This window comes from Rhea pennata, chromosome 4 (assembly GCF_028389875.1).
Source record: "Rhea pennata isolate bPtePen1 chromosome 4, bPtePen1.pri, whole genome shotgun sequence".
In the NCBI taxonomy this organism is placed as follows: Eukaryota; Metazoa; Chordata; class Aves; order Rheiformes; family Rheidae; genus Rhea; species Rhea pennata.
In genome coordinates this window covers 68,587,097-68,610,451 of record NC_084666.1, presented here as the reverse complement: position 1 = coordinate 68,610,451, position 23,355 = coordinate 68,587,097, and the positions used below count along the sequence as shown (strand labels likewise).

Sequence of the window (23,355 nt, the reverse complement as noted above, 5' to 3'; positions counted from 1 at the left end):
CCTGTTGCTGGCCTGGGATGGCTTCACTGGCACTTTTCTTAACAATTTTTTGATGTTTTGGAGATCATCTTTGGGTATAAGATGGGGCCAGTAATTTGGGGTTTTCTGGTGCTGTTTCTGAAGGTTGATAGCATTTCCTGATGGACTGCATTTCGCAGTGTAGGACTTAGGCTGTGTGTGTGAGGAACACCAGCTACCTGGATGAAAAAGCAAAATCCCAAATGCTAAAACAAAGCTACTGCTTAAAAGAAGCTCCGTTAAGGATTAAATATTCTGTTGGCTTGGTGCCCGTCTCCTCTCGGGCCAGGAGATGAAGTGGCCTGGCACCGAGGGAGCTGCTGCCAGTTCGGTGCCCTTGCAGTTTGCAGGGCATGACGGGACTGTTGGCAATCGCAGCATCAGGAGAGCGGTCTTGCCGGCAGAGACGTTTCTCATCTGTGGCGTGATGCACAAGGGTGTTTTTCACTTTTTTTGCCCTCCACGGACAGGTCTCGCCCAGTAGGTTATTGGTGTGCTCTTTGCTTCCCTAAACAGCATCTGGGGACTTCCCCCTGCCCCCCGACCCAGCTGATTTTTCAGTGACCTAACTAGCTCTATCAGCTCATCTTTTTTTGAGTAACCGGTCTTGGATTATTACATATTATTCAACTTGTTCCTCACCATGGCATGTGCAGGGAGAGTAAGGATATTGAGGCAATTTGGGTTTTCCTTCCTTCCGGTACTAATTCACTTCAAGTATCACATAGGATTTTGAGGAGGAGACTGGCATGCTGATAACCTGGTCCTGTAGTTAAGATAGTAAACTGAGGCAGAATTATAGTAGCTTTAACTAATGGTGGTTCGAGGTGAGAGCCAAAGTATTTATACAAGCAGTTTAAAAAAGAAAAAAGTGAAGATGAGTAGTTCATACCCAAGAAGAGCAGAAATCTGAGCAGCTTCTGCAGAGCTGTAGTAGGAAGGTTTAATGTTGACTGTGGGAAGGAGAACATAAATTTCTTGCCAGTGTTGATTTGATTCCCTCCTCAAAAGAGAGGTGATCTGTGACTGCAGGTGTATAAGCTATATTGGTGTTTGCTTTGCTACTGAGTCCATGTTACTACTTTCAACACTTTTTGCCTGGAGAATACCCAAAGCTGACCTCCAAAAGTCGTCATTTGTTTTAAAATGACAACTGTCAGTGTTGAGTAATTATGAAGTGCCATATCATGCGACTTGAAATGCAAGAAGGGGCCAGCCGAAGGTCAGTAGACTTGATTTTGCCACTAATACCCTGCGTTAGTGACTGGCACAGATCTTTATTTTCCTGATGGGCTCCATTTTTTCTTGGCTGAAGCTCTGTGGTCTGTACCACCCACTACTGAACCACCAGGAAGGAGAAAGAGCTTGCTGTGTGAAGGTACTTGATTTGATTACTGGATTAGAGCTAGGTTCACTGCTTATAAGGCAGACTTCATAATATAAAGCATAATTTTTTTTAAAATTGTGGTTTTACTTCATTAATGAAAGCCTAGATGAATTGTATGGTAATATACCCAATTTCTGTAATTTATAGTGCATTATTACTCAATTTCATATATGGAATAGCATCCTATAAGCATAACACTACTAAAAAAAATATTCAGGTGCAGTTATAACTTTTCCAGAAAGTTGCAAAAAAAATCACTTTAAATAATTACCCTGGCAGCTTTAGACTGCGTAAACTGCGGAATCTGGCACTTCCTGAGAAATAAAACTAATCTAAAGCACATACAGTGCCAGCAAGCTGCTTTAGTTTGCTCTCTCATATATGTACTTTTCACAGTTTTACAGGCTTACTTTTATCCTGCTGTTAATGCGATTATTCCTGACAGTCATAAATACAAGTTAGTATTGCCTGTGTAGTATACATTATATTTTATGCACACACATGCACAGAATATACAGTATATATTGTCTATAGATACAAGTATACAATAAGTGTATAAGCCCATCAGTATATAAGTTAGTAATGCCTACAAGAGTTAGGCATTAACTGTGAATTTTGGTGGGTACTTTCTGATTAGAAGACAGCCAAGAATATTCTCACCAAAACAGTAATCTCTGTACCTGGTGTGATTTGTCCCCTTCTCCCCCCACTCCTTCATGCCCCTTTTATGGCTTATGTAAAGTCTCTGTGAAATCTTTGGGAGGTTGAAGGCGGCTTCAGAAAAGGGCAGGATCCCAGTGTGGCCCTGATTTGCCGCCGGAGCACTGGTTTGGGAGACAGGAGCAGTGATTTACTGTAGCTGCTGCTGTACTTAAAAGTCAGCCAGCTCTCCTTTTTTGCCAAGTTTGGCACATCTACATCAACTTTTGTTTAAAAAAAACAAAAAACAAAACCATCATCCGTCATCATCGTTCAAAAGGAAGCCTTGTAAAGTCAGACATCACCCATCTAAATGGGGAAACAAGCCTCAGCCTGGGGAAGAGTAGAGGTCTCTCTCTGACTGAACTAAAACTGTCCAGACTTTTACGGTTGTCTTGGTTTGGTTACAAACAAGAGGAAATAAAGTTTGGGTGAAAATATTGCTTTTTCTTTGGTGAATGCTACTTGTCACTCTGCTTTCTTTTACTTCAGAAAACTTTTGTTTGAGCATCCTTTGGAGGCCTTACCCAAGTGTGCACCTCATCCCCCTGCAATTGTTCAGGTTTTAAATACCTGCAGCCAAGTAGCCACAGTGTCTAAAGTGCCACCTGCTTACTCTAGGTAGAGTTTCTCATGTACTGGTTGTGCTCTAGTCCAAGTACATTCTGTATTTTCAGAATAGCTGCTTTTAACTTACCTGAACACTTTGTTTTCATGGTTGAACCAGACTGGTTCCAAGCTGTCAAACTTTAGCTGTGAATATGCCCCAAATAAACATTTTGGGGCATGGGGTGATTCTTAGGGGATGGCTGTTTGCTTCCTAGGGCAGAAAATGAAAGCCCTCATATGCTCCTCACGCAATCTCTTTACCAAAGATATAAGAACGCCACCTGGAAACAGTGGCCCGTTACCGTTCGCTGGTTTTAATCGCGTGAGAAACTTCTCTGAGTGTAGAGTCTCGTTATAACCAACTCTTGTCAAATCACCATCAACCAGGAAAATAACCGCGGAGCTGGTGGCTCTAGGTGCCGACGGAGAGAGTCCCCCCTCGGCTAAGTGCACGGTGGCCACGCAGGCTCCGGAGCCGTTCGTGCCTGCAGTTGCCACCCTGCAACCGCCTCCGCCAGCCCAGCCTCCGGAGACCGTCCTCTGGGAGCCTCCTGAGCCCCTCAGGTATGGGGGGGACCAGCTGCATGGAGAGCCAGCAGCCAAACCATAATTTTGCATGAGGTTTTTTCTTTTTTATTCTTCCCCCCCCCCCCACCCACCCACCCCCCCCCCCACACACACACACCTCCTTGATACTGATGCTGTGAAGCTGGGGTGGCCCACAGGCATCTCCAAACCCTCACGTGACTCTGGAATTTAGCATAGCAATTAGAAACGGTAGATAGTAGGCAAAAGTTAGGTCAGTAATTCAGAAATCAGGGTGCTGGGGAGGTGGAGAACCCAAAGTCATGGGTGGGAGACCTTGGTTCAGACAGTTGGTAGCATGGGGGGAATATACTGAGTCATGGTGTAGGAAAAGGGTGGAAGGCGGTTGTGGGGGAAAGGTGCAGCGCACTGTGCATAATATATGGTTCTTGGAAGCTCTACATTTTATTCACCTGACTTTCAAAGGTTAGTCAACCTTGCTATAAAATGTGCGTGATCCACTAATCCTGAAGTTCTTGGAGCAGAATATAAGCATTAATCTGTGTAGTGAGAGGGTGTTGATTTATTATTAGCAAAGCGCGTGGTTTACCAACAGTGAAGGAAAGCATCCCCCCAGCCCCACCTTCCCGCAAAAGAGGGGCAGAAGAAGAAAGGAAAGCATTGCAGGGTTGGGCGCTGGCTACAAGGAACTAGGGGATTTCTGTGTCTGGGTTTACTTTGTTTTGATGGGAGTGATGTGTCCAGCCTTTCCAACGTGCGGATTGGCATGCCAGTAATCAACAATCAGGCAGATTAAGCCTATACCTGCTCTTTTTAAAGATAAGGAGGGCTTCTTTTTTTAAAAAAAAAAACTTCATATGAACTCCTCCTGAGCTTTATTAAGTGTTACCAGTGGGTGTGATGAATGTTTGATTAATGACTTTTCTTCTCTTGCTGCTTTTTGGGCAGGCGTGCTGCATCTCTGCCTACTTGTGAAACAAATTCTTTTACTAAAATCTCAAGCTGTCAGTCTAAATCATCCATGAGTTATACAAGGTAAATCTTTTATGGTATCTCTGTCGCAGGCTGCTCAGTATAAGCAAGATTTTCAGGCTGTGTTTTTGCATTTAAATCCAAGAAGCCACATGAAGTGTAGCTGTTGGACAAAATGAAGTGTTTTGAGTGCTGTGTTCATTTCTGAAACAATTTTAAGAAATACAAAGCAATTCTCTTTATAATATTGAAATTTTAAAATACAACCTGTGTTATGGATTGACCGCAGTAAAAATGACTATGTAAAAATGCATTAGTATTTTCTGCATTAGTATTCAAGTGTTGAATACATTGCCCTTTTTGCTGACCTGTGCGCGAGGTGGGACCTTGCAATAGCATAGGTCTGCAGTGGTCAGTGCAGCCCTGTGTTGTGCTGTTCCCCTGCCAAGTTGCTCTGCTTTCTCTGTTTTCTTCTCTCTTTCTGGGTCCAAACCGTCTGTGTGTGTGTGTGTGCGTGTTAGGAAAGTGCTGCTGGGAAATCCCTTGGAAAGCCTGCCCAGGGCTGCTCCGGCTCCTGTTCCTGCTCTTTCTCCTTTCAAGCAGAGGTCAAAAATTAAGAGCATGGCTGCTGCCGCCGTGTCTGCTGCTGTTGCAATCCGGGCCAGGTAGACACCGACTTTAAAAGGAACTTTGTAAAGCTCGGTTTAAGAAAGCTGAAGCTCGTACAAGAGAACTGCAAAACCAGCCTTTTCACAGTGCCCTGGTGGGCAAGCCGTTGGAGCACGTCCGAGGCTCCCATGTCCTGTTTTTAGCTTAGCTACAGGCTGCTGCTCGGCCCTAGGGTGAATAATTCTACTTCGCTGAGCCTTGTGACATCCATGCTACCTTCTAGTAGACCAAGGTGATAAAGTTACGCAGGTGGCGTTAGTTTTTGAAATGAGGTCTGGATGCTAAAGGCAGTAACAAGAGACCGTTGTACCTAAGTCGTCATTGCATTGTTTTTTCTAGATGCTTTGTAATTAAGTCAGGTTCAGTTTCTACATACCGTTACAGAAATTTCAGGCTTCCCATTTATTTGGGTTTTGAGTGGGACCAGGGAAGCTGGTCGACTGGTTTATTCACGTGGCTTTTTCCAATGCTCGCTAGACTCTCCGAACCTAACGCCTACCGCTCGCTCTTGGACGCGCTGCTCATCACCCCTATCGCTAAACCTCCTCTCCAGGCCCTCCGGCCCGCCAGGAAATCCACGAGCGTGCTGGAGCTGCCGACAGCCCGGAGGTACTGTCCGAGCGCGGCGCGCGGGAAGCTGCCGGGGAGCCGCCTTCCCTGCCGTCTCGGGCGTCACGTCGCCGGTCCCGAACCCTGCTCGTCCCTCTCATGGTGGGACCGATTTGCCCCGAGTTTCGGGGCGGGCGCGTGGCGAGCAAAGAGCCGCTCGTTTGCAAAGCTCGCCTGGAGCCTGTGGAGTCAGGTAACCGCAGCAAATACACGCTGCGGGGATCGTGTGCCGTCCGGGCGCTTCGTTCTCGCTTCCCGACCGCGGCTGCGCTCGCGCCGGCCGCTGTGGACAGCCCGGTTCCCGCGCTTGGCTTCGCGGCAGCGGGACGCGGCCGGGTGTCCCGTCAACCGCAGAGGGAAGGCGGCAGCGCCGGCTGTCTGCGCGCGGTGCGTGTGAACTGGGGTTTTCAAGGTTCTTTCCAAAATAACCGGGGTTGGCGCGAAGGCATCGTAGCAGCACGTCGGGATGGCGATTCCTGCTTTCCTGATCATCCTGAGCTGCCGCGCAGGAGGAGGAGGAGGAGGAGAGTGCCAGGCGGTGGAGCCGGAGAAATCAGGCTCCGTGCTGTCCTCTCCTAGCGAAAAAAGGAGCACAGCTTCGCTGTAGGGATTGAGAAACACGTAGGAAAAATAGATGTAAGAGAAAATTGATTGTACTTGCAAGTCAATAAGTATTTATTCTCACAGTGAATTCAGCGAAAGAAAAGCGTAGCAAACTTGAAGGAAATAGACCAGTCAGGGTGAGAAACTGTACTGAATGTCTTTCGTTACTGTCAGTCTAATGACATGTAATGTGAGCACAAACATAATGCTGAAAAATTATTGCTTTAAACTGCAGCTCACTTTATCCAAAACGTGATAGTAAAAAAAGGAAAGAAAAAACTGGGGCAGCCTGGAAACCCACATAAATAAGCTTGAACAACTTTGGATTTTTTGTGTTGTCCATCTCCATCTTAAATACATTTCATGAGAAGTTAATGGATCTTTTCTACTGTGGTGACTTCAGCTTGTTTGCATGATCTCTGGAAATGGTAGTTGTGGCTACAACAGAATGAGGGTTTACATCTTATTCTGGAGTATAAGTGCTCTGGAAATATTTCCATTTTATTCCTTTCCCTTCGCAGTCTCTGTTCCCAAAAGCTCTCTGTCTTAACCTTCTCCAGGCTGGGCAGCTGCCAGAACACTCGGCCCCTTTCTGATTAATTCCGTATCTCTTATTAACTGGTCTGAGGTGGTGTTGAACATCCATCCACATATTTACTTCCCCTACCAGACTCTTCGGGAATGGTCCTTTTTTGTTCAGTTTTGTGCAATCTTTCTCTAAGGTCAGTGCTCTCGTACTATCATCCCATTGGTACTGGAGGCAGCGTGAAGCTTATGGGGCGTTGTGTTCTTGAACAAACTAAGCATAGGAAGCAAAGGAAATGATGTATTTAATATCTTGCATTTCTGTGAATTGGCCCTCTTCCCTAAAATTAAACCATCTGGGTAAAACACCATGAGATTTTTGGGAGACACTAGCAGGAATGGGTGTGGATTTGGCTTTTGCTGCACGTACCTGATGCTATGTCCTGTAAAATTACTTGAAAAGGGGATAGTCTGGCTGTGTGAGATAAACCCTGCTGTTGACATTGAGAAGGCATTTGCTTTTTTTCTGACAGAAGCTTTGAACTGATCCTGTTTAGACCACTGCCTACCAAGGATTACATACACCCTTACTGTAACTCAATACAGAAAAATCTCCACCTACTCTGCTTTTTCTCTGCTCTTTATTATATTGTTCTGCTTTTTCTTTTTTCTTGGAAGTCACAGGCACGTTCTCAGGCTTATCCAAAACGTAAACATCATTTTAAAAAACTGCCTGAGAGCATAGGTTTGCAGTTGGGGTGGGAACAGGGTCAGCACTTAGTACTTCTTGTCTGCTCTTCCTCTGCTGTTGCTCTAGATAGTCCTGGCAAAAATGCATATGTATTTCCCCAGCTCATGGGATTTGTGATCATCTTCATGCCTGGCTTTTTATGTCTAGTCCCTTACACATAATTTCAGGTAACCTGCATTTTGATACTGGACAAAACGTGGCATGGGTGTACACCTGTCAACACCTATAGCTTAAAATAAGAGATGCAGATTTGAACTTTGAGTTTCATCTCCGCTGTGCTAATGTCACGCTGTACAGCTCAGGAGAAGTATCTACATAGACATTTACTTGGCCTTAGAGCGCACAAACTGTCCTCCTGATACTGACATTGCAAAGCTTCTCTAATGCAAACGCCTCAGAAAGCTCGTGCTCGAAGTTTCTCTTTCTTCATTGCTATATTAAGCACTGTCTATATATTTAACAAGTTGTTTGTTCAGGTTTCTGCAGTATGATCAAGGCCTGCTTGGGATTCATAGACAACCACCAATAGACGGTAAGGTTTAATACAAGGGAAGTTTGCCTTGTTCATTAAACTGTTTTGGTTTTAGAAGACCAAAAACTGAATCAAGGTTATCACACTCTACTTGGAGTATGATACCCTCCCCTGTGCCGGGGGAGTTACTATCTATGGAAACTCAGGAGAGGATCGTCATCTGTTCCATGCTATTCGTTAGAGAGATCTAGAAGTTAGCTGTCAGATACCAGTGTTTTGCTTGCTACTTTGCGTGCCTGCTTTCTCTGGCTATTTTTGCAGTCTGCTTTCATTGCAACCCATTTCCGGAATAATTCTGACTATTCTTCCCATAACTTTTTAATAAAACAGGTATTGGATTTTCAGGACACCAGGTAAGGTCTCGTGTTGCAACGCTGCTCCTTGCGGTGCTGAAACCCCTTGCCCTAAAACTGACAGTAGAGTATTCACATCTCCCAAGCAGTATCTTCCTCCTTAGAATGGATATGCCTCTTCACCATTTCACTAGGAAACATGTATCTTTTTTTTTAATCTTTCTTTTTCTTAAAATAGGAACCAGATTTTCTTCTGTCTTAGCCATAGAACATCATTTACTGTAATGGCATTCATCAGTTTTGATCATGGAAGAGTTTCTTCTACATGATTGTTTTTTTTTCCTTTAAGTTTTCCTCAGCTAGAGGAATTCTTTCGTTTTAGAGTTATGAAACAGTTAAAACCAGAGTTAAAAGGTAAACTTGGTATTAATGGCAGTACCAAGTATTTTGACGTAGAAATGTACAGCATCTGAACTTCCAGTGTTGTTTGGGAAGTCTGAGAAAGCTGCTTGTATGGAACTTGTAAATTTATACAGTTTGTCATCATTCCTTGTTCAGTCTTCTAGTAACCACTCTGAAAAGTGGGTTGGGCTCTCTTCTTTACATAGAAATTCAAGAAAAAAAAAAGAGTAATTATGTTTCTCTCTTCGGTGTATGGATTTTCTAGGTAATAAATCTAGGTTATTCTCAAATTTTTGTTAGATCCTTGCTTACTAGAGAAATGTGATCTTATGTAACCCTAGAAACATGTCAAAAGAAAAAGACTTTGTAGTTCCTATTTGACTAAATTGAAAACTGCTGCAAACCAAGGAGGAAAGTAGGTTTTTATGTGCAACATAAAGCTCACCTTACCTTAGGAAAGTTCAGTGCAGGAAGCAAATCAACATCCCTCTTATGGTTGCAGTTACAGGCAAGGTGTTTTCTGCCAGGGAGAGCAGAGGCTTAAAAGCTGTCTGGATCACCCCTGTGCAATGTCCTAATGAACAACAAAATACCAGTCATGCTAAGCCTGTGTGGATCGACGGCAGCAGACCTCAGCCACTTTCTACGTGTGTATCCTTCAGAAAGAGCGTTGCTCCAAGGCGAAGGTCCAGCCTTGGCTGATTACGCTTGGAAAGTGGCCTTGTAGGTTGTTGAGCTGTAAGTAGGTATGGGAAGCGCCCAGCCAACGGAGACTCCTGACCTTATGAGTGTGGGGGTTTTTTTGTTTTTGTTTTTTTTGTTTTTGTTGTATTTATGGATCCACATAAAGGTAGTAGAGAAGGGCTTTTCATAGCGGGAACCAGCCTCGAAGCATCTTGTCATCATCAGCCACTGAGCTGCTTCTCCATACCAGATGACGTCTTTCCTGTTCCTTTTCCTTCCAGGCCACAAGTAAATTTTTGACACGATATGGTGATCGGGAAGCAAAAAACTCTCAAGGTCTTTTTCTGTATGAACATCGGTCATTCTGTGACTGGCTGCAGGGCAGCAGGCCCAGCACGGGGCTGGTGCAGGTTGGGTTTTGGTGTCACGGCGCAAAGACTGCATGGCTGCCACCGTGCCAGCTGGTGGCTTTCCGGATTGCGCAAAACACACATTTGGGGTTGTTTTGGTTGCATTTCACAATGTTGTTGACTGAGTTTGTTTCCTGTTTTTGTGGTCCTCTGAGTTTACAAATGACCCTCATTAGCAATTTCTACTTTGAAGACTTCTAATGAAAATATTTTGTTTTCAGCTTTTCAGGGCAAATATCCCTTGTACAAATACTGTTGTACTGCATGCAAGTTCCCTGTTAGGATAACTTCATGAATCTTGAGTAGCCTTTGGAAATAAGAAATGAAGAATTTTCTTGCTGGCAATTTAATTAGTAGCTACTTACCTTCTATATGAATTCTAATTAAGAGAAATTGCCATTGTGTATGTTTGGAAATAACTTTAAGAGCTGTGCTAACCCTTAAAATATACAAGCAACTTTCAGCTGCTCAAAAGAGGCAACGTAAAGTATTGCACATGGTGTTTAACAGTTAAAGAAGCTCTAGCTCTTTTTATATGCTTAATCACTTGCGAGAAAAGAGGTCTGTAATGGAAAATTGCATTTTTTCCAGTGGGCTTTAATTTTTGGTAGTCTTTACGCACAGGTTCTAGAGGATCTTAGCCCAATCTGACTTCTTCCCACCTTGCTGTGTATGACACTGTCCTAGGCTGATGGCAGTCACGGCAATGATAGGAGTTAATAGTGCTCTGTTGCACCAGCATGACTGCAAGCTGCTTCACATTTCACAAGTGCATTTATTTCAGTGTGGTTTTGTTCCAGTAAGAAACAGATTTTTTTTTCCCCCCACCCTCCCCTCTCATTTCTGAGCAGCGATTCCCTGGAGGCTACCCAGCCCGTTGCTTTTACGGCCGCCTCAGTGAGGAACATGCCCGCGAGCCAAGAAAACACGGACGCTAGACCTGCTCCGGCCAACAGCACATCTGCTGCAGCCGTCAAGCCAGCCGGAGCCCCGAGCGCCGCCAAATTCTCAGGCTGGCAGCCGCCGAACCGAGCAGGTAACTGCCCTTGAGGCTTGCTCTTCTTCGCTCAGAGACCTTTGGGTAGCTTGTTAAAATAGACTTGACCACGGGTGCAAAACCAGCCGCCTCGAAACGACCATTTGCGTGCTTTGAGTACAAGCCAGTTGGTTTAGAGAGCAGGGGGGAAAAACTAGCTTGGTTTTAGTAAACCGGCCGACTTTTTGAAAGCCGCCTTGCAGGTTTGACTGGTCTTATAAACGAAAAAGAACGCGGTGTCCGTGACCTTCTGTGGAAGGCACGTATAGCCATCGAGCGTACGCCTCGCAGCCTGAGCTTGGCATCTCCCACCTGGCTGCAAGCTAAACGCACCGGATCCTGTCCAGTTTCAGGGCAGACAGACAGGCGGTTTGTCCAAGAGATCTTTTCTGAAATAGATTTTATATGCTAAAAAAAATAACAGAAACATGAGGGTGGTGACGTATTTGGCATCTGTAGGCTTGATTCTCAGAGGATGCTGGAATATTGCATAGGTCTGTGGCGTGGAGAAGATGGAAAGGCCAGTGCTGGCGAGGACAATTTGTGTGGTTGCTCTCTCTGACTGCTGTTTGGTGAGCCTTCTATATGAGTACCAAAGTACCGGGAGAAGATGCCTTTTTCTTAGCAGAATCTGCTGCTTTATAACTATATCTGTATTAAGAAATGCAATATGTGAAATTGCTTACCCATATTTTCATAATATTACATGCTGTAATTTGAGATAATCTTTTAATGTAATTTGTTTCTTAAATTGAATCCATCTTTGGCACTGAACTAAACTTGAGTATTAATTTCTAAGGATCCAGGAAATCCATATTACTAATTAAGTTTTAACTGCAGTTTCTCTTGCAAGAATGAGATGAATGTTCTCAGTTCTGCTTCTGACAGGATCTGAGCTGCTAAATAGCAGTTTTTGAGTTCTACTGATTTCCCTCTTAAAAGGTATTTCCAGTCCAGAAAATAGACTGCAAAGACCCTAGGATAAAACTAAAGATAAAACATATGGTATTAACGCCGTACGTTTTTATAACGGGGTCTTTGGAATATAAGGTTGAATTACTGTTGTGCTGGTTAGTAACCAGTGGATGTATTTTGTTGTGGACATGTAGTACTGCTAACAGTCCTGAAGATGGCAATATGCTGTCATTTCTGTGCTTAACTGAGCTGTCAAGTATATATTCTTAAGGCAACAGGAGTGTGACTGACACAGTAAGGACTTATGTACAGTTAGATCAGTTTTTTTCTAGCATTATTTTACTACTTTGAGTTAGCTGTAATTGGAAGAAAAAAACGTTCTGAAATCTTTCTAAAGTTATGTTTTTGGTAGCAAGTATACTTAAAACAAACATCTGTGTGAATATAATTATGCTTTTAAAATAGCATAGTATAATGTGTTTGATTTAACTCTTTATCTGTGCTCTTGATGCTTGTCCCAGCAAATGATTGATTTCACTTGCACAGAAACCACTCGTCACCTTGAGGTTTCAATACCACCAAACCCATTTTTGGTATATCCATGGGTGCTTCCTTGCTAAATCCTACTGCTGAGCTGTAGTATTAATACCAGCCTAATGTTTGAAGTGGATTTTTTTGGTGATGAGTGCCGCATGAAGGAGAGATTTGTAAGGATGAATTAAGTTGCACCTGATTCCATACTTCCCTGGAAATCTATACGACACTCTGGGCAATGTAGAAACTGCTGTTTTTCACATTAGAGGTACAAAGTAAATGGATAAGGGGGAAACAGAATTTTTGGTTGTTTTGTTCTAGAATAGTTTAAAAATTGTGAAAACTTCAAGCAAGGAATGTCAGCACATTTAAAATAGTTTTGTAATGTGAAAGCAGACCAAGTTACAAAGTCCACAGTGACCTTGTTAGTTACTAGGGCTTGGGTCTGCCTCTTGATTTTTTTTTTTTTTTATTTTTATTTTTTGACATTTTCAGGCATTTGCAGGTTTTTCATGTGCCTTTATACTGCAAAGGGAAGTCTATGTTCAAATACTGGTGTTTTCAGGGTCCTAGGATTTATTGTGCTAGGAAAACCGGGAATAGCTTGCCTCAAGTCGGCTGAACGTCCAAAGGAGCTAAGTCACTCGCTTCTCCAGAAATATTCAAGGAGCCAGAAATAAAAATAGTAGTGGAAGGCAGTTTTCTGGCTTTCTGACATCATCCCATCGCGCTACGCAGACGTAAGGCCAGTGCCTCGAGGCAGTTTGGTGCTGAGCTTGATTTCTGAAGGAAATGAGCCTTACGGGATCCTCCTGTACGTGTGTGTGTGTGTGTGTGTGTCTTTCTCTCCCACCTAATGCCTTTTTAATAGCCTGGCAGCCTATTTCGACAAAATGCACTGGGTTTATAGAGGCACTGAAAACGCAAAGTTTCATAATAGGGGAAGGTGCACTGAAGGAAGGGCAGCGGTGTGGATCGAGATGTTGTTAGACACCCAGGAGTTAATGTGAGTTCAGAAGCGATACTCCTAGCATACCCGGTATCCTGATTTTGTAGTTAAAAGGATGCATTTCCCAATTTGATTGAAATCCTAAGGCACCCTGGCAGCTGTTAGACAGTTATACGATGGGCGTCACTGCCCAGCTGCCCTTTAAACTTGTTGCAAGCTCTCACCTGTGGTTTTATAGGGGAGGCATTGCCCAATTCGCTCAAGAGGTCAGTAATGCAAAAGCAGCAGATGAAAAGGGCCTAAGCATGGTTACAGCAGCATTGCAGCAGAGGCTGGATCGTCGTCTTTCTCTCAGGCATTATTTTACAAAAATAAAAATGCCCAAGGTTTCACGGCACCTCAGCTCACGCAACAAGGCTGAAGTCAGCGGTCTTTCTCCCATAGGTAAAACCGTGTCAGTAGTTGAGTGCTTTGATAAAATCGGTCAAATGTTGCAGAAACAGAACAAAGATATAACCATTTCGAAGTATGTTTGGTTTTAAGTCACTAGGCTCACAGATTGCAAACCAACAGCAGAATTCATTCAGTTTTCCGTAAATTCAAATAGCCAATGCACATAGACCAAACAAAATTTGAAACCAGTAACTCCGCCACCACAACACCCCCAACCCCTTTGGAGCCTGCTTGGTTTCATAGTTGAAGTCTATCTTAGCAAATAATCAGAAGGAAGACATAATTTTATATAAATGGGCATATGAGTGGGCAATTAATAGCAGAAACTTATTTGGAGCACCGTTGTGTAGTTCTAGTAGCACTCACTCTTTTAATGAATTTATTACATAACCCCAGGTTGTTTCCATAGGAAAGCAGACGTGTCACAGGATTTCATTTGTGTCTAGGGAAGCAGTAGTCTGCTGTTTTATGGCATGGCATTACCAGTAATTTTATTTGTAAAGATGTCCAACGACACAGGTAAGTCATGCTTATAGATGCTTTTAGAGGCAATGCTGCTGGGATCACAACTTGCCAAAATGATGCTATGGTTTAGTCAGGTGAAATCCACCTCTGCATGTTAGGACTTCCTCAGTTGTTACCTGTAGGAAAATTCTGTGAAGGGTGGTTAAAGCACTTAAGTTCTTTGAAAACATCTGGAAAAGATGTCCACTTACAGGTATTCGACTATTGTTATTTTTCAAGAGTTCCTGATACCTACCTACAAGGGAATTACTACATGTTAGTCACCCAGCATGAAGGTAACATAGGTTTTATTTCTCTCTGGAATAAAATGCTATTTTTACGGGCTATTCATTGGTAAAGGAACTGAGGGCTTCCCTGCGCTTTCCTTTGTATTTGTGGGTAAGAACCTGGAAGTGAGGAGAAGCAGAATATAAACCCTGCTTATCAAAAAAACAAAACAAACCCCGAAAGTCTGATTTGTGACACGTTGGGTGCTGAAATGTTGCATGTGGGGCACGCACACAACGCAGCAGTGCGGTCAGCCAGGACAGTGTTGTGAAAAGAAGGCATCTGCCATAGGTTTCTCCTGTCTATACTGTTAATTCTTCCTGTTGCTGAAATAAGTTAAATTGTGGCTGCTACTGTACGTTAGACAAGGACTTTAAGCCTTTAAACTTAATTTATGTGGGGCTCTGATGTTCTGTTTGCACAGCAGAGGGAGAAGCTCAGAAGATAGTTATACTCAACTATAAACAAACTGCTCACCAAAACCCTGGTGAGTTATTTTACTATTCAGTAGCTAACTATTACCTTACACTTAAGTAGCACCATTCATTCCCAAGTAACCCCGCAGCGTTTTACAGTCTCGGTACCGCATGCGAGCCCGCAGTGCACGCACGGGAGTTGCTTTCGCCCACCACCGTCACGCGGTCGCTGCTGGGGTGAAACGCAACAGCTGCTTGTCAGCTCGCTGTGACACTCGCCGGCATCTTGAAAAGAAGGGAACGGTACCGTGTCAAATTGAAACTGCTGGGGCAATTTAAGAAAGTATAATTATCCAATAAATGCAGTTAAGCGGACTGGAATTTGGCCAGGAGACAACTTGTTCCTGCAGAAAGCGCAGCAGGATCCACGATGGTCAAAAGCGGTCCGAGGTTCAGCGGTGCATCTCCCGTGCAAGATCGCCTCCTCCTTCCCGGCGCGCACGAAACGCCGTTGTCCTCGGCCACACGGCTGGCGTAACGCCGACGCGCCAGCGAGGGTGCCGTCGCTTAACCGCTCGCGGCGCTTCCCGCGCCCGTGAGCAGGGACCGAGGGGCAAAGCGGAGAGGGTCTGCGGTAGCAGTGTTGGAGGTGTGCAGTTTTAAGTGAGCCGCTGTGTGCCAGTTCCCGTGGCCTCTCCCGGGTGGATCCCGCCGGGATACGCCAGCCCTCTGCAGCTGAGCGGGGCTGGAGCGTCGGCGCAGTCCGCAGCACCCGCCACTGTCCCCTGCCGAACCCGAGCCAGCAGCATGTGTTACGCACATGCTCTGCTCGGCAGAGGCAACGCTTGGAAGCACAGAAAAATTGCTCCCCAGGCTGCTCTGTTTGAAAAATTCTGCCGTTTCCTTGCAGTTGTTTTTGCGTGTTTGATAGCCTTGCATTTGCCATCTCTGGAGCTATCTTTTACACGCTGTCTCGCTGTATTTTTTTTTCCCAATTTCTTGCTCCCTTGATAGTAAGAGAAATTTAAAAGCAGGAGAAAATACAAACCTGTTCCTAGGTGTGATCTGACATCCTGGCTTGCATACGCTGACAACAGTTCAGGTCTGTGTCTCGTTCCTCAGGACTGGCTCTGGAGAGGTTTGCCACAGGACATGCGGCAAAAATCCAGACCATATTGTTTAAGTCAGGGGGAGTTTTGCCATAAGATCAAGTGGTATGGAGCTAGGGAGAGAGGAGAGGAAAGCAAGATTCATTGAGCTAGAGCGGAATGCGTATCCTTCCAGTAAAGCCTTGCTCGAGATCCATAAAGTGTTCGGCTGTTTTCCCCACCTTTGCTTTTCCTGTGTTTCATTGCTAATGCTTCTTTCCATCTCACTCCGGGTGACTTGAGGGCCCCTCAGGCCAGGTCAGCTAGGATGATGGCCCATCAGCTCTGGAAAATGCAGACGACCCTATTGCATCAACATCACCTTGTTCTTAAAGTTGTCCACTTTGTTTTTAGGGCCATCTCATCTCAGTTTGTTCCCTTCGTAAAACAGGAAATTAGAGGCAAGACTAATTACTGGGTGCTCTGCATGGCTACCTGCCCATTGATGACTGTGGTCTGAACTCAGGGAAGAAACTGGAATAACACTACAAGTTGTCAAGGCAAATCCTTGTGTTGTCCATTGGCCCTCTGGTAGAGGCGGTCCCAAAATACAAAGTTACAGATGTCTTCACTGGAAGAGGTTGTTAAAGGTTGCCACTGCGCTGTGCAGTTGCTGCTCAGAAAAGCAGTCTTGTCCATAAAGAGCGGTATGATTGACAGGTCAAAACGCAAAAGCTTCCTGATCCTGGGGTATAGACTGTTTTTCTTATTGATTTTTCATCTAATCTAAATGATTATATTGTCATGTGACAGCACACCACAAGAATTTATTCTTACAAGTTAAGTAATGTGAACTCAGACTTAGCCAAGCAAAACCCATTGTGAAACCAGAGTAATTTATAAATGTCAACCTTAATTTGATGGTAGAGTGAAATTGCGACTCCTGCAGACATGGTGAAAAACAGATTTTCTGTTTTAATTTGAGTATCTGTGTTTAAGAAGGGGTGGATCACAGTAATGACACAGAAATGTGCCTAATACTTTCTGGAGGCAGATAGGCCTAGTGCACTTTGCTATCTGAGCTTGTGAAACGAAACTCTGCTTTCTGACACAGATATGACCTTTGACAACTTTCCTATGATTTGATGTTGCTAAATTCATATGTGATTGCACCAAACTTTGGTGCATTTACAGTCATTGCGTACATAAATCGGAGAGATGCATGTTGTTTTCTCTGGTCATTTAAACAGAGGTAAAGATGCTCTTTGTAATAATTTCACACCCATTGGGAACAGTCATCTGCTTTTGCAATTGGATGAGCCCATTCTCTGATTTCTTAAAGTGAATAGTCTGTTGTTACAGACCAGTTGGCCAGATTGATTTTCCTTAATTCCCACCTCGCACCCCTGCTCACACCAGCTCAGAGGAGTGCTGTGTCCTCCTCAGATGTCCAGGTAGAGGACATTCAAGAACTATGCCTCGTATTTGTACAGTGAATGAAAATACCAAGTCATATATCTTTGGTAAACGCGTTCTTACTGCTGTTCAGCTTCGAACATCGACTCAATGGAAATGACAGATAATATGCATTAAGTAAGACCGGGCCATCATGCTCTCTTTGGACATAGTCAAGGTCAAAAATAGGAGCTTATAACAAGGAAAGCAACATGGTATCTGCAGAAAACAACCAGATGGGTTTCCATACTGTCATTCCAGAGAAATAAGTGTCTTGTGTAGGGGGATGAATAGGTCTTCCTTTTCTCTTGCTCTTTGAGAGACATTTTTGGTAAAGGCTGTGCCAGTTGTGCCAAATTTGTGACAGTATATGCTGTAACAAATCCCGAGGAGACAGGCTGGACTAGCCAAACCCACCGTGCTCTTTTTAATTAAGGTGCTTTGCAGCTCCTTGAGTGGGAGCGTTTGCAACTGCGAGGCTGGTGGCTAGCACGGGAACTGAGCGCCCGTGAGCTGCAGCGGGCCCTGTCGCTGGCCCTCCCCTGCACCTGCTGCGATTTGCCGTAGGGTGCATACCAGCGCTCGCCCTCATCCAGAGCAGCGAGAATGGCTTAATCCTTCCTCTCCGGCCTTTAATCAGCGGTGGGTTTTAGCTTTGATTGCACTTTCAGCACGTTGCAGGAACCAAGGGAGAACTGCCAAATGCTATTTTTTATTTATTTTTTCCCTCCCTGCTTATCCTATGGTTTTCTCCGTCTTGCTTGTGCAATTTCACGCGGGCCTTGAAGCGGAGAGGGTGTTATGTGCAGCTGATGTAATGAGTTGACAACCGAACTTTTCAGACACGTCGCTTCATCCGGCCAACTGTTTGCTTTGGAGGAAAGGAGCTGGAAGATTTCTCGCTATACAGATATATTAGGAGAAGTCAGAAAATTGGACATATGAACCTTTATACTTTCCATTTCTAATACAGTAGTTTGATAGCAGTATATAAATCACGGAGCTAGGACGCTTTAAAACGAAATTCTGGCGCTCCCCGCGGTTCAAGTAGCATTGTTATTTATAGATATTACATGAAGCCTGATGTTATGTTTAAGTGAGCGTTAAACAGTCCGGGCTGTTGTATGGCTGCTCGGCACCCGGGAGCCGCTGCCGGAGCGACTCCGGCACGGCAGCGTGTCCGCCTTGCTCTTCCAGAGCTTGCCCTGGCGTTCGCAGTGATCCGTGCGTTCAGCAGCGCAGCCGGCTATTGTTAGTGTAACGGCGGCACCGGGAGTTTTAAGGAGAGAAAGCCAGTTCCTTACCTCGCCTAAAACTGTGTTAAATATTAAACTAGCTGTACCGAGGAGTTTAGGAAAAGTAAACACGAAGGCTTTGCTGAACTTAAACCTAATAAAGTAGAAAGTTAATAATCAGGAACACGACAGGGTTTTCTTTATTTTGCTTTAGCAAGGCTAGCCGTGGCGATACAGAAGTGGGAACCGGCAGTGCTTCAGCAGGTTTAATTAAAGAGAGCGAAGGAGGAGCGAAGCCTGCAAAATTCTGAGACTTGGCCCTGGAGATTTTTTCTTGGCTTGCATGAACAAGCCCCTCTCCAGCCCCTTGGGGTGAACAGCTCCCAGTAGGGTTTCTGACCCTTCCCCGTTGCTGGCTGAAAGTTGCTTTTTAGCTGGATGGTCTCGTGGGGAAACATCAGCGTTTGTTCAAGGAAAAAATGGTCTAATACTTGCAATTTTGTAGCTACGTGAGGTGGGATAATGATGAGCATACACTGAGCATCCGTATAGGTTGCAAGAAAGCAGCTGATTGTGTTAGAAGAAAAAACCACAGTGGTCATTGGGCTACAGTGGGAGTAAGGAGCCTTTGCTAAAATTGCCTCAGAGGCAGGTTTCTGGCCTGCAGAAGAATGCAGCGGGGCCTGAACACTGCCCCCAGTTGGTGTTCACATGAGACTCGTAGTGTGGCGCCCTCCGAAAGAGAAACTCCTGTTTTCGTAGAGGACCATCAGCAGAGCAATTATTTTTCAGTTCTCTTCCTCTTTTTCTTTTTTTTTTTTCCTTTCTTTCTGTGCTTTGTCAGATTTGCCTAACAATATTGAAAATTTATGTAAAGAAATTGTGCTCCTGGCCAGGCAGCAACATTAAAGTTGGGCAGCATTCAGAAAAGCATCATTCGTGAAAACAGCATCAATAAAGGCTGTAAGGAGATCAAAGGAAAGGGAATATCGTGCTGTTTGTACTTTTTTCTTTCTTTCTTTTTTTTTTTTTTTTTTTTTTTTTTTTTTTTTTTTTTTTTTTTTTTTTAAGAGCAGAACGGCTTTTTTTAACTGCACTGCAAACAAGAGCTAGCTGAAGTGCTTGGGCTTTGGGATTCGGCAGGTAACTCAAACACAAACTAGCAGCATGCTGGAAGCTGTGCTGCAGTTTGATTTATGGCGAAAAGAGTCCTCAAACAAATTTGTCTTCTCATGAAATAGGACCTGAGAATTAGAAGGCCATATGTGACGATAGTGAAGTAAAGTGCTGTTAATCAAAAACACTTTTGTTCTGGTCTTCAAAGCCTTCCTGACACCTTTTCCATTTTTATCTGTTCCCAAACTTTCAGTTTAGCAGGCATTTATAATCTAAATTAACTACAGTAGCAGTGACTTGTTCAAGATCAAATGCTTTAGAGGTGCACATCTCTAAATACTTCTATATTACTAAATACCACTCCCCATACTAATGTTATACTTTGCGATACTATACATTGATTTATTGTGCATTATATGTAAACAGTAGGCTCATATTAAAACAATAGAGCTGATGACTGGTATACATTTTGCTGCTTCAGATGCTGGAAGGAATCCACAAATCCATCAGTCCTGAAATGGGCTGATTCTAGAAAGTTTGACAAACCAGCCAGTTAATTAGTCAGCAAATGCGCACAACCGTATTGCTTTATTTGGAGAAGGACTAGGTAGAAGTAGGTATTGAGCCCGTATCAGTGCATTAATACTGAGTATAATTATGCTATAAAAGCATCGGTGTTGGAAAGGATTTCTCTTCCAGCTGTACTACTTTAGCCACAAGTGCACATAAATAAAGGGCTTTTGTTCATTAAGTTCACTGGATGGGTTTGAAAAAGTGGCCTCGTGTGTGGCTTTCTCACTTTTGCGACTAGAAGGTTTATGCACTTTCTTTTGAATTTTCTCTTTTCGTTGTCTCTTAGACTTTCTCTAGGAATGAGTATGCCACTTTCATTTGAGTAGGGAATGCAGTATTTAATGTGAAAAGTAGCTTTCCTGTGGGGTAGGGTTGGTCAGCACTTGCATTAGGGAGATAATGAGACTTTTTCTTTTTTTTTTCTCTAATGTGAGAGATGAGAGGGGAAGACTAGTACAAAGATTTATAGCTCCAGAAGCTAATTCTCAGTTTTTCTTTTCTTTTCTTTTTTTTTAAGAAATAATAATAACAATTAAAAATAAATTAAAAAAAGTCTTGGCAAAACTGCATGCAGATGCCATGACCTTGCATTAGGGAGCTGCATCATTGCAAGAGGCAGTCCTTGCTTGGTTGTTTCTCTCTGATCTTTATTTTGCTTTTTGATTTGCAAGGTTTAGTATGGCTGCACTGAAGGCAGGACACAGAGTAAACAGTCCCGGTTTGTCTTGCCTGCGGTTGCAAATAAAAGGCTGTGGAAATGCGTTTCTTCAGAGCGCTCGAAAAAGAAAAAGAATTCCCCACTTGACAGGAATAACTACTTCCATAAACTTGTGTTGCTGTGGCTTGTACGTTACCAAGGTGCATATATCAATAGAGGAGAAAGAAAAGCAGAGGAGTGTTTGTTTTCCCTCGTTGCCCTTGGTAACAGTATCATCTGCGCGTTTCATTTTTGTAAATACGTTTTTAGCACTCTGCAAAAGCTCACGCCTGCCCTGCGGCCTTCAAAGCCAGAGCGCACACAAGAGGGTATGGGTGTATTCGTCTCGGAAGATGTCGGGATTTTGGGTCAGGGTCGTAACTCATCCACAGCGGATGCGAACGTCGCCTTTGCAGCGCTTCGCGCTGGCAGCGCTCGGCGGTGGAGGCCAGTGGTTAAACTTGGTTTAGAAGTACGTTTTTTTTTTTTATCCAGCGCTGTATTTTAAGATCCTGTACGTGTCGTATTGAATATATGCTCTTGTTTAAGCTGTTAGGTTAGTGTGATCTGTCGCACGTGCTCTAAAACGCTTTGAGTCGGTATGTCATGCTCTCTTGACTCTGTTGAAACATTTACATCCTTGGCTTCAGCTTTTGCGTCTAAGGCGAAATAACACCTTCACAGGTTATATATTCCTTCACCTAATTTCTTTAATATGTTGCAATTTGTCCGCTGCTTCTGCAAGCTAGCCCAGACCGTTCTGCCTTGTTTCGCAGGCTTTTGGACAGTCTGGCTTGGAGGGGACCGGGGCAGACAAGCACTTCCTAGTGTTTTGCTTTAAGCAGACAAGTGTACGCCGCACTAGGCAAAGGCGTTTGGCAAACCTTGCCCGCTGCTCCTATTCCGGAGCAGCTTGCCGGGTGCTGGCGGCCGCTCTCCTAACTGCTTTCGGTGCTCTTTCCGCAGCCCCCGTGAGTGGGTGGACGTCGAACAGCGTCAGGCCGCCGGGGACGGCCGCCCCGAGCGAGAAGCTTGCGACGGCGCCGCTCGCCGAGCCGGACACGCTGGTGCAGAGGGCAGAGCACATTCCCGCGGGGAAGCGCACGCCCATGTGCGCCCACTGCGACCAAGTCATCAGGTCTGTCTCCGCTCGCCCCGGCGGGTGGCGGCGCGTGGCTTCGCTCCCGCGGTTCTCGCTTCCTCCTCTCCGCTTCCGCGCGCGGCCCGTCCGACAAAGCCGACGACGGCGCGAGCCGCCGCAAGCCCCCGACGGCCCCGGCCTTGCGACGTGTTTTACTGCTAATCGGAAAGTTGGCCGGAGCAGAGCAAAAGCGAATCCTAAGACAACTAAGCAAGCTTAGTTTTCGGTTACGTGCCCGTTCCAATAAAACTGAGATCAGCAAACGGGAAGCAAATGGTAGGTTATGTGGAAATTAAACAAAGAACAAGTTGTCGCAGATGTCCGTTTATAAGCCAGAGTGTCTAACTGAGAAGAGGAAGAGAAGTAGCAGGCCCCCTCCACGTAAGAAATGCAGGGAATACAGATATAACAATTGCTAGGACCACGTTAATAAAAATTTCCTAAGACTATGGATTTTAAATTTTTCAGGGGCTCTGTGGGATTTGTGTATTGTGGTAACTAGTGTCCTTGACTTGTCTAACTCGGATGGAAAAGATTAGAAAAGAGACTAAACAAAAACAAATTTGCCAGTTGAGATAGTTAGGTTAAACTCTGCTGAGTAACCTAAGACATCCAGTCATGTGGAGGAAAAAAATGAATCTGGGTTATGTTGTTCAGGCAATGATTTCTGAGAGCTCATTGTGGCTGTCTCATCCAAGGAGCAATCGTTTCAATTTACATTTCATGTAAATCTTCCTGGTTTTCATTTACCTTGCGTTTTATATCTTCTCTAGATTTCTTTCCTGAGATTATTGGAAGAGTGTCTTATTTTTCAGATGTTTTCTTCTTTGTTGTTCAGTTAAAAAAGAGAGAGAAAGGGAGTTAGTTTCCTATGTTGTTCAGCTACAAGGGGAAAGTAATGCACTGTAATATTTCTCTTCATTCATTTATGTTCTCTGTGTTTTCAGTGCACAGAATAAGACCCTGCACTGTTTCACCATAGTTAAAGAGACTTCTTCTGTGAGAAGAATGAGCTTTAAAAAACGATGAGCTCTATGATGTGTACAAATTTCTGTCAGTATCATAGGAAACCAGCCTTTTGACCTTGGCTTCTTAAAACCTCTGGAGCCCCGACTTGAATTCTGCATCAGAGGATTCAGCTATCTTGAATCACTCGATCCCTACAGCCGAATTGAGTTTGCCTTATTTGCTTCCATTAGATTTCCATTCTGATAGCTCTCTACCAGTTCAATTAACAACAGGCGCA

General features: G+C 44.2%; 1 protein-coding gene across 6 annotated transcripts in view; it reads left to right on the top strand.

Moving 5' to 3' along the window:
• PDLIM5 (PDZ and LIM domain 5) overlaps positions 1-23,355 on the top strand; it is a 111,953-nt gene that overhangs the window by 76,814 nt on the left and 11,784 nt on the right. For 4 of the 6 annotated variants that reach the window (XM_062574199.1, XM_062574198.1, XM_062574203.1 and 1 more), the window contains 7 exons: positions 2,597-2,725; positions 3,101-3,277; positions 4,208-4,294; positions 4,753-4,896; positions 5,378-5,509; positions 10,561-10,745; positions 21,935-22,106. In XM_062574199.1, coding sequence (XP_062430183.1) covers positions 2,597-2,725; positions 3,101-3,277; positions 4,208-4,294; positions 4,753-4,896; positions 5,378-5,509; positions 10,561-10,745; positions 21,935-22,106 — 1,026 coding nt within the window. The remainder of the gene's footprint in view (positions 1-2,596; positions 2,726-3,100; positions 3,278-4,207; positions 4,295-4,752; positions 4,897-5,377; positions 5,510-10,560; positions 10,746-21,934; positions 22,107-23,355) is intronic. The other 2 variants (XM_062574200.1, XM_062574204.1) reach the window with 2 other exon arrangements.